Source organism: Setaria viridis, chromosome 7, assembly GCF_005286985.2.
Source record: "Setaria viridis chromosome 7, Setaria_viridis_v4.0, whole genome shotgun sequence".
NCBI classification, from domain to species: Eukaryota; Viridiplantae; Streptophyta; class Magnoliopsida; order Poales; family Poaceae; genus Setaria; species Setaria viridis.
In genome coordinates this window covers 12,595,779-12,607,138 of record NC_048269.2, presented here as the reverse complement: position 1 = coordinate 12,607,138, position 11,360 = coordinate 12,595,779, and the positions used below count along the sequence as shown (strand labels likewise).

At 45.8% G+C, this 11,360-nt stretch overlaps 1 protein-coding gene across 1 annotated transcript; it reads right to left on the bottom strand.

The window, feature by feature from the left end:
- Positions 1 to 5: 5 nt before the first annotated feature.
- On the bottom strand, positions 6 to 6,315 carry LOC117863771 (putative disease resistance protein At3g14460). Its single transcript, XM_072294897.1, has 5 exons — positions 5,769 to 6,315; positions 912 to 5,653; positions 661 to 778; positions 443 to 558; positions 6 to 364 (listed from the first exon to the last, which is right to left on the bottom strand). The coding sequence occupies exons 1-2, from the start codon at positions 5,969 to 5,971 to the stop codon at positions 922 to 924; spliced, it is 4,935 nt and encodes a 1,644-aa protein (XP_072150998.1). The 5' UTR covers positions 5,972 to 6,315; the 3' UTR covers positions 6 to 364; positions 443 to 558; positions 661 to 778; positions 912 to 921.
- Positions 6,316 to 11,360: the final 5,045 nt, after the last annotated feature.

Below are 11,360 nucleotides of genomic sequence, written 5' to 3'. Positions count from 1 at the left end.
CCACATTACGCTTGTCACTCAGTGTCCACACAAGCTGCATGACAACTATGGGTGGTAATTGATCATGGCCCTCATGCATTCTTCACGATGTAACTTAGCCCTATCTATTTTTAGCACAAAATCATATAGTATTTTGCCTGGTCCGTATTGAGCCCAATTCTTAAATTTATTAGGCTAAATTAGAGAGACCTTTACCACCCCTAATTAAAACACACAAACGAAGCTGTGACTCTAGATTACTTGTTTTCCCATACCACATCAATGATGGCAATGGGTACACATAATAGCCGTATCACGTCAACTTTACGCTGCACGAGTTTCTGAAACAAACCAATGTATTTTTCAGCAGGATTCTACGAGGTATCTGCAAGGAAGCAACAAGCTTGGCAGTTAGAAATGGGTGCGGCTTCATTTGAACTGTTAAATACAAAATGCATAGTACCTTTGTGTTTTGATGAATGCCGTACAATCAGCAGAGCTACCATTTATAGGTTGGGTGAGCTCAAGAGACGGAGGCGTGCAGACAAATTCAGCAGAGCTAACATTCCAGAGGGCATCCTGTTGAGATGGTAATGTCATAATTAAATTGGTTAGTGGAAACACTGCGAAAAGTTAAAAGAAACATAGAGGAATGTTACTAATAAAATAATAAGTAATAACCTCGAGAAGCTGGTGTTGAACTTGATCTTCGGTGGATAGACTTCTAGTGTGACTGGAATATATTTGCAGAGGAAATCTGACAAGACAAGAAAGATGCTCGATTCGTATAACATGAGACCTGCACAAAACGTGTTCAAACAAGTGATCCGGGTTATTCAGATGAGCACACGAGATTATGCAAACGTAAGGAAAGGTTGTGGACAGGAACTGGGCACAAGTAGTACAAACAAACAAGCAAAAGCATCTCTTACCCTGGATGAGTCAGGTGTAGACTCTTGGAATTGTTCCTTTTAACTTGCGGCACTGTCTTATTAGCTCCTTGCTGTTGCGGGCATTGACCGTTAATGAGAGCAGAGAACTGGCGAGTGTGTCTACCTTTGGCAGTGACCTGATGGCAGGACAGTAGCCGATCGATAGATGCTGCAGCGAACTGGGGAGGCCGTCCTTGGGCAGCGACCGGAGAGCTTTACAGTCCACGATGGATAATGCCTTGAGTTTGTCAAGTTTATGTAGCCCAGCAGGAAGGTACTGCATCTTGCCGCACCACTCGAACTCAAGGTCGTGGAGGGAGGTGAGGAGAAGAAGCGCCTCCACTTGCTCCATTGTGAAGCGTTCCACATCGTAGTTAAATGCAAGACTTAAGGTGGCAAGAGAGGAAGAGACGAGGCTGCAGAAGGAGTCAGTGAGGACGCCTGCAATGTCGTCACTACCCAACTTCTGCAGCTTGGAGGACCAGGGAAGAGGATCTTCTTCACGCGTCCGTGATGGCTTGGAACAGTCAACGAGGAATCTGGGGCTGTCGGAGACCCCTAGTTCTGTGAGTTGACCTTGGGTGAGGAGAGTTCCCAAGCCCTCGCTTCTTAAGTCCCCACATCCAATTATCCATAGCGTTGTGAGAGAGACAAGGTTTGAGAGAGGCACTGCTGCTGCCTCCATGCCCTCCAAGCTACGAAGTTCGAGAAATTGCAAGGAGGATGCGAAGGGGAAACACGAAGTGGACGACGATGAATAGGAGGAGAGGAACTCGGGGCACACCTCAATTTCCAAAGATTGGAGGGAGTGCAAATCGGACGGAAGATTGATGAGAATCAGATTTGGGCACTTGTACATTCGCAGGCTCTGTAGGTTGGGAGGCAAGAGCAGTACTTCTTCATCCTCTGTTTCCACTGCTATTTCCCTGTCTCCTCTTGCATGTATTAGCTGGTTCTGTCCAATTTGCACGCCCTCCATTTTAGCTGAAGCTGATGGCGATGGCCCGGATTTTATCCTCGTTGAAGCTATCATCCTCGTTGCTTGCTTCCCCATGACACCCGCCCTTGTTATCTTCTGGCAATTGCTTATACGCAAAGTAGAAAGCTTTGGAAAATGAGAGAGCAGCTGTGTAAATTCCTTTCCACTAGCACCACACTCTGTGATCACTAGATTTTCCACTGGAAACTGATGACCGGCATGGCTTTCACCTTCAAATGGCCAAAGGCCACTATTCGGATCCCTGATCTCGAGGGTCTTCAGGGATGAAAGCATTTGGAGGTGATCCGGAGGCAGAGGAGGGCATCTCTGGGCCTCCAAAGATTTTAGTTCCGTTAGGTTGTCAAAGTCCAACACCTTCAGCCATGCACCATCCAAGCCATCGACTTTCAAGCTGCATTCAGATTCATCTTTTCTGTAAAATAGACTCTCAAAACATTTAGATGCATCACTGTTTCCTATATTGAGGGAGCATGGAGCACGAGTCCAAGGTAAACGAGGCAAGGACAATAAGTTTGGGCAGTTAATAATTACGAGCTTCCTTAGCATGGGAAACCAATTCAGGTTCACCTCTTTATCTCGGTGTTCACAAGTAGAACGTGAAAATGGCAACTCCATGAGTACAGAGCAATCTCTTATGACCAGCTCTTCCAAGTGAGAGAAGACTTTACAAGGGTCATTTCCAACCCATTTTTCCAGCGTTGGTATCTTGACTAATTCTAGCCTCTTTAAATTCTTGAAACTTTGGCCGTGGCAGTTCTCAGCATGGCCACTGACCATCCACAGCCCTTCTATAGGTGGAAGGTTTTTCCAACCTATATCATAAAGACAAAGAGATTCTAAATTCTGAACATTAAGGTTGGTGCCTAGCCATGTAGGACATTTAGCTCCTCCATGTCCTCTAATGCATAGCTCCTGAAGATTGCTATGTGGTTTCAGACTTTCAAGGACAAGCTCTTCCCTCTTAGGATTCTTACTGCCATCGGACTGCTCACTATCCCAACTTAATGTCAACTGTTTTAAATGGAATTTTTGTATTACTTTTGCTTGCTCTGCTTCTTCCTTTGCTTGAACCTTTTCAAGGTTATAAATGCTAAGTGATCCATGGAGCTCTTGCAGTTGCCCTAACTCCTTTAGTTCGAAACCAGAATTTTCCTTGCTGACTTCAAATCTTCTTAACTCCTGTAGAAGTTTTAGTTTCCCTACCTCAAAAATCCCAGAGAGAATGCTGTCATCAAGAGTAAGAAAGTGTTGTAATTTTGTAAGGTTTCTCATCTCCCTCAGGAATCTCGAGTCAATATTGCATCCTGATACATCAAGGATCCTCAAGTGATATAATCTTGCAGTACTACTAGGTAGTCTTACTGGGAACAGATAAGGACGGCATGCAATCCGTATATAGCGAAGATGTACAAGCTTAGAGAAGTTGCATAGCAAGTTATCGACATCATAGGATGATAATGCTTCCGACAAAAATACAACACGAAGGCGTCTTGCTTCCCTAAACAAATCACGAAATTCCTTGGCAAAGCTTACATGGTAATTTCCAAATAACATCAATGTATGTAGGTTCTCAGCATTCAATCTTTTATCCAGTGCACTCAGGCCTGTTTTACATTCTTCAAAACGGATTCTATCCTCCAAAATTGTGTCCTCAATAACAATAGATATGTGACGTACGGAAGGGGGGATTTGGATGGACCCCATGTTTGAACCATATATGCTAAGACATTCATCTGATGAAACCTTCACTCCTAAGTCGTGTAGTAGATCATGGATAACATAACATGGTGAGCCAGATCTTGTTTTGCTTTCCTTAAAAAATCCATAACTAACCAATTCATGTAGGTAGCTCTCTCCAACTTCTCCAACTTTTTTGTTTTTCTCATGTGAGTGCAGAATATCTAGTCCTATCCACAAGTGAATTAACTCTTTGCTATCAAATTCATAATCTTCGGGAAACAATGCACAATAAGAAAAACACTGTTGGAGGTGAAAAGGGAGATAATCATAACTCAGCTTTAGTGCTGGCATAATGTCATTATCACTGGTTTGAAGTTCCCATTCTTTACTATCCAGTACTCTTCTCCAATGATCCAAATTAAGTTGGTTTCTTAATAACCTCCCAACAGTTTTTGCTGCCAACGGGAAACCCTTCAACTTGTCCAGTATTTGTTCTCCAACGCCAAGCAATGCATCATGATCTTTAAATGACTGTTCTTCACCAAAAACACATGCTTCAAAGAAACGCAGGAAATCTTCTGCTTCCAAACGCTCCAGTTCTAACCAACAATCGACTGTCTTAACCATTTTTGCTACCTCTGGGATTCTAGTTGTGACCATAACCATATTGCCTTTCTCCTCCCCTTTTCTAAATGGAGCTAACAGTTTTTTCCACTCATCCTCATGATATGTCCACATATCATCCAAGACAAGCAAGAACCGCTTAGATTTTATTCTTTGCCCTATTCGCTCTTCGACGCTATCATTTTTGCTTTCACCATTAACTTCTGGAATCTTGTCCACAATATCCTGCAACAAATTATTTGCATTGAAATTAAGAGAGACGCATGTCCAAACTGAGACCTGGAAATTGTTGTTCACTTCTTGATATACATGCTGTGTGAAAGTTGTCTTCCCTATACCTCCCGCCCCAACAATTGGAAGTACAGTAAATTTGTTGGCAGCATATTCACCATCGGCAATGGCATCCACAATTCTCTTTTTCTGGCTGTCCCTCCCATACAATTTAGGCTCTATGATTTCTGAACTGGTTATGGGTCTGTTCATAGCGATGTCTTTGGCAGTGGTGCAGCTGGAGCCTAATGGCTCTAGATTCAGAATGGTGGAGACCTTCGCGCATATGGGCTTGAGCTGCTCTATGATAGCCCTCATCTTTATAGAGATTTCCACCCTATCAAACTTCAGTTTTGGCAACTTCGCAGCATCATTTATTTTTTGTGGCCTGGACGGACAAGCAGAAAATATGCTTCTCCATCCATTTCCCGGCTCGTTGGAGCCCTTCTCCGACATGCTAGAGTGAGCATCATCATGGGCACATGGAGAGGAGTAGCATGGGAGGTGTTTACCGACAGCGCATGCAGCATTGCGAGCCCTGTAGGCGAACTTTGGCAAGCATTTGCCACTAGCCTTCTGGTCACCATTGTTGGTGGGAGATGGTGGAGAAGAGGTGACCGCACGGCCGCCACATGAGCAGGGAACCCCAGATAGGCGTCCTCTTTTGGCATCATCATCTTCTTGGTCGTCAGGATCACCATGGTTAGCAGAATCTCTCGAGCCGGAGGTGAGCTTGAGTTTACCGGCAAGAGCTCTGGCAGTGTAGAGAGTGTTGAGAGCAAGACTCTTTGCGCACCCGTCTGCAGGCGTGTCAGCGGCGTGGTAGGTGCCGTCGAGCGCGTCCTGGATGCGGAAGTAGTCGAGCTCGTCGAGCACGTCATCGGCATCATGGGCCAGCTGCCGCAGCTTGTGCAGCATCTGCGCTAGCGCGGGGCTGTGAAGCTCCCTGCCGCGGGCATTGTCCAGCATGGCCTGCGCGAAGAGGAGCTCCATCTTGAGGGCGTCGATGTTGTCGCCAAGCCCGGCGCTGGCCGCCCACGCCTCCAGCAAGCCGTCAGTGACGGGCGCCAGGGCCTTGCCCAGCACCCACCGCGCGGCACTGACGGCGGCCTCCATCGTCAAAACCTCAACGAACCTCAGACCGATGTGTGCTTCAAGTACGAGGTTGCTGCGCGCAGGATGAGGAAACCATGAATTTAGAGATGTCACACAATCGCAGTAAAGATTCTAAGATTGCCAGTGGAGAACATTAAAGGGCATTATACTAGTAAAATTGTGCTCACCATAGGGAGACGCTAAACTTGAACGAGACTGGAATTTGATCGCAGAACTTGAAGTGTCCCGTGTTATTGCAAGACAGATCGAAGACTCCTCCCTCTGTCAAGCAAGACACAAATGGAGGCGATGAGCAGGCGGTGTACGCGAAAGCAAGCTCTATGCAGGAATGGAGTGGGGAAACCAGGAAAAAGATAGGTAGTAGTATCATCAAGCAGGCAAGGTATCGAGTAATTGGAACCACGACATGCACCTAACGCGCAATAATTGAGCATTGATAAAACATTGGTCCACCAATCTCTGGATCTGTCGGGAGGGGGTAGGAGCGGCATATAATTGAGCATTGATATAACATTGGCCCGGACGGTGTTCCCATCCAGTAGCGTATAAGACGCCGCCACCCCTTCACATCACGGTTCGCCACTGCCACCCCTTCTGCCGCCCGTGGCCCTCTGTCGGTCTGGTGAGGGCGCCGCCGCCCCTTCATCTCTCGCTGCCCCTTCGCCCCTTCTCGGATGAAGTTGTGCCTAAGAGGAGGCAAAAGGTCGTGATGATGGCGCTGCCGATGGCCGGGGATGGGAACACGATCCACGGGTGACAGAGCCGGCGTCGTCGTCTCAAAAAGACAAGCGGTGGCAGACGGCGGCGAAGCAGGCACGATCAGCGATCGACTTCATCCGGGAAGGGGCGAAGGGGCGGCGAGAGGCGAAGGGGCGAGAGGTGAGAGGCGAAGGGGTGGCGGTACCCTCACTAGGCTGGCGGAGGGTGTCACACCCGGTTTTAAGGATAAAACCAAGTGCATTGAATACATGTGCGCCAGGATCAAATTACATACATGTACGACATAATGTAATAACAAAGACAGTGCCATAACGAAATAAAGAGAGTACTAACCATTATTACATGACCGAAAGTCTTAAATAAACTACGAAGTCTAATTATTACGCAACGGAACTCCAAAAGTAGCGACGACTCCACAAGCAGCTGACTAAAGAAACGCATGCCTAGAACTCCTCAAAATCTTGTAGGAACTCCTCAGTATCCACTTGGTCTGAACAGCGGTTTTGCAAGTATGAATACATTTATGATTGGTACTCAACAAGTCGTGGGAAACAGTGTAGTGTAAGATCAATCAAGGTATGGCTAAGGCTTAATCAGCATCAACTTTTAATCTAGTTGGTCAAATTTTATTAGCAATTAACTAAGTGTAAGTTTATGCCACCCAAAATTAAATGGGAACATGAATAAATAAAGTAATAACATAACCATGAATGAAACAACAACAATTTAAATCCATCTTTCGATAATATTATAATGTGAGGGTTCAGGCCGCTCTTAACCGTGAGCACAGCTGATCGATCAGTTTTACACTCTGCAGAGGTTGTACATCTTTACCCACAAGTCGCGAAAAGTTCAAAAGAACTTTGGACCCAACCATGCGGTGTTTGCAAGGCACCATACCACACTTCCGAGGTATGATTGCATAGGGATGCTACGAGACCTTTACAAAGATTCATTAGTTAGTGGTAACCCGCTAAGATTTCGGTGTCTGGCGTGCACAACCTATCACAGGCCGCTAATGCAACGACTCGATCCCCCCTCTTGCCTCATCACGAGTAAGATTACCCTAGACAAGGTTTCTAATTATTTAGCCAAGATCAGAGCCATTTAGTCTCGTGGTAGCACTGTTTTTCTAGGTGGTCGCTCCATGTTCTGATTAAACATTATGGTTGAAGGTATAACATAAATAATACCAAATTAATAATGTTTCAGATTAAACCACCATAACCATATTTGAGCACTAAACATGAGCTACCCAACATAAATTTAACCCGATTGGTTAAGGCAAAGGTAAAGGAATCTAGGACATCCTTAATTGGGATCCATCAAGTTTAAACTATATTGTGCATGGCAATGTTGTATAGAACATGAAAGTAAAGGTGAATAGGACTTAAAGAGGTGATCAAGGATACGACTTGCTTTCTTGACCTTGCTCTTGCTGTTCATACTCCTCGAAAGCTTGATCTTCAAATCCCTTGAATTGCTGACCGTCTACAGACATCACACGAGCATATATAAGTAAACAAATACATAACATAAGAAAATAGTACCCCAATGAGAAAATAAGCTTGAAAAACTATTCTACGCATTAAAATGAACACGCGGATATAAAGAACGCCAAAAACGGAGCTAAGATGCAAAAACTATGCTTAAAACAAAATGCAGGAGTCTAACTGCGAGAAAACCAAACTTCCAGAGGCTAAACAGCAAGTAAACAAGGACCTAAACACTATTACGCGCATAAACCTTCGGTTTATGCGCAAAAAGGTAACACAGGACTGCGGGTGCTATACTGCGAAAGCTCGGGGTTTAAATCAAACGAAAACGGGACCTCTTTTTGAACAACTTTTGAACTGCTGCGGACGGCGGCGCACTTTGCGGAAAACGCAGGGGCTTAAATGCAAGAGTAATGCGGCGCGGTTGACCGGTATTGACCGGATGCGGCCAGATCCGGGCCGTCAGATCGGCAACGGACGGCTGGCGGCGACTGCGGCTGCGGGACGGCGGCGCACGGCGGCGGCCGGCCGGAGTTGGCCGAAACGGCGCTCCAGGGCCCGGTTCAGCAAGCGGGTTGCACTGGGAGGAAGAGGGAAGCGGGGGGAACACGCTTAGGCGGTCGGCGCCGGGCGAAACAAGGCGTAGGTGGCGGCGCAGAGCGTGACGGCGACGAGCTCCTCTCGGCGCGGCCGTGCGGGCGGAAGACGGTGAGAAGACGCGCGGAGACAGCTCGGCCGGGGTCCTCACCGACGCGCGATGCTCCGGAGAGCTTCTGGGCGACGGGAAGGCGACAGCGAGGGAGATCGACGGTGGCGGCGCTAGCTCGAGCTCGGGAGGCGGGCGCTCTATAGATGCGAAAAAAAGGCGAGGGTTTGGTGGGGGAGGGGAAAACGGTGGCGGCGGTTTTTAGGCGGCCTAGGCGTGCGGGCCCGAGGCCAAGTCGGACGTGGGGCGAGGGGGCGCGGCACGGGTGCGGCTCGGACTCGAGTCCGGTGCGGAGAAGGGGCGAGCGGCGCTGCGTGCGGGAGAGGAAGGAAGGCGCGGTGAGGAAGATGACACGCGGGCCCCAGCGGTCAGGGGGAGAGCTGCCGCGCGTGGGAAAGGGCAGCTGGGCGCTGCTTGTTGGGCCGGCATAGGGATAAACGGAACTGGGCCAGAGGGAGTAGCAGGTGCTGCGCTGGGCTGAAAAAGAAAGGAGCTTTGGGCCAGCGCAGCAAGGAAACACTGGGCTGCTCGCTGGCTGAAAGAAAAGAAACCAGGCCACAACTGCTGCTATTGCCCAGCGCTAGCGAGCATGGCCACAAGCTGCTGCTGTTTCTGAACCGAAAACAGAAACTGACTGGCGAACTGAACGCTGAAAGGCACCAGCTGTGGACTGAAAAGAAAACTGGCACCTGTTGCTACTGCCAACAGCAACCAAGACTGAAGAAGCTCGATATGAACACCTGGCGACAGAAAACTGGAAAGCTACAGTACTGAAACTGAAGAACCAAAGAACAGATAACTACTGACTGAACTCTGAAACTAAAACACAACTAAGACAGAAAAGAAGATTGGCCACCCAAAAGCAAAACACAAACTTGAAATCGAGCAAACAAGATGAAAACTATGCAGCGGCATGAATGCTCAATTAAAATCCTTTATTTCATTAATTTATGTGGAAAAATGTTTTTTTATGCCTAAAAATGCAAAATGACCTTATATGCTTTGAACAAGCAAAATTGTTTCTAGCAAATTTTAGTAAAATGCAAAGTTGGAGATTTTGGGTGTTACAGAGGGCCACGAGTGGCGGCGAAGGCACGAAGGGGCGGCGGCGGCTTATCGCAATGGAAGGGGCAGGGGGGAAATGGATTCAGGGGTAGGGGGCATTCGCAAAAAAACTGCTGGCCGGCGGGTGCTAAATTGCAAAATAACCCCATCTCTAACCTTATCCATTGGATTAGCATCTTTTGGCCTTGATTTAGAGTTTCCAAGATTACACGGGGTAGATGGTTTGCACCTGATACATTATTATACCACTTACTCCTCATCCTAAACCCTGTTGACAGATGACTAGCGAAAAACGAACGAGAGGGGTAGAAGAAAGAGAAACTGCCATCTTTTTTAAAAAAAAATTGAAATTGCGCTCAAGAGACAAGGAAAGCTAGTGAAATTGCTTCAAGACCAAACTAAACCTCATCAAATTTCTACATGCCCTTAAAAAACTGGTTCAATTCATACGATAGAGCCAAAAATAGATGAGATTGGAATTTACAGGCTAGGCTATTCTTAGAAACAATTAGAACCAACGTTTTATTACAACCCTAAGTACCTAACAGCTGCACATCAAATAAACTTGACTATAGGCAGGAGGCGGAATAATTCAGTCGTGCAGGCACGTGTTTTCCCATCCACAAAATCCGAGCTCCCAAGGTCAATTCCCACAGGACGCTACGTTGATCAACCAATTCAACATCATCTCAGAAATCGTATTGGCACGTGTTTCTCTACAGGTTCACGCCTTGGTCAAGTCTGCTATCTCCTACTGATATTGTACCACGTACACACACATACAGACTAGCTGCAATCTTGTAAAGGTTGAAAGCTGACTCCTATTTTTTTTTTTTTTTGCATCTGTATAAAAGCAATGCTTATTGACTCCAGGGATGAACTATCAAAACCGCACGGCACCAATCTATCTACATCATATAAGAAAATATGTTAATTCGGTATTTCTTTTTATTTAAAAAAAAGAGATACTGATTGATTCCACTACTGTATAGTGGCATATGGACCAAAAATGGAAATATTCAGACGACTATCCTATCAATCATCTTAGTTATTATTAGTTGATGCCACTTAATGGTGTGAGCCACCAATTCCAATCGACAGGTTGGTCACCTACCTAGTTGCCTGTGCATGAACATATTCATTCATCGTCGGATCGATAAGCGATTGATTATATTGGTTTCTATCTCTAATATGTTTTGACTATTTTTTATGAGATTATTATTAGCTGATCACTAAGCCAACTAGAGTAAACTAGAACCTCTGCGGTATTATTGAGTGATAATCCCTTCAAATTCATGATGTTTTCAGAAAAGTTCCAACTCAAAAGTTCAAAGTTTCGTCTAGTATCATAAAAAAGTATATATGTACCATAAATTTGGGAATATAAAAGTAGATTTGTTTGAAAACATAACTTCACAGTCTCATACTATGTAGAGTTGCGAATTTGAAACCTATTGTTTGAAGACTGTGTTGTTGTCCAACTATAAATTCAACAATTACCAGCAGTTGAGTTGATAAAATTTCCCTTATTGAAAAAAAAAGTTGAGTTGCTTTCACTACATAATCCAACAACTTAAATCAAAATGCCAGTAAAAGGCTACGGTAGCCACGGTATAGTAAGAAAGTCTTTACTATAGAGGTTCCGTCATGTCCGTTGCACATACGGCATGCATGACTCTTTCAATCTTCATGAACTAATCAACACGCTCCTCTGTTTTTGTTGGCTTGTGTTTGACCTGGTTCTCTCCTTGCTTCATCTAAGACATCCTCAC

Excerpts from the sequence above, each read along its gene's own strand:
- LOC117863771 (XM_072294897.1), bottom strand. The coding sequence starts at position 5,971 with ATGATACTACTACCTATCTTTTTCCTGGTTTCCCCACTCCATTCCTGC. Across the intron at positions 5,654-5,768 it reads AAGTTTAGCGTCTCCCTATG|CAACCTCGTACTTGAAGCAC; the intron begins GTGAGCACAATT and ends TCCTGCGCGCAG.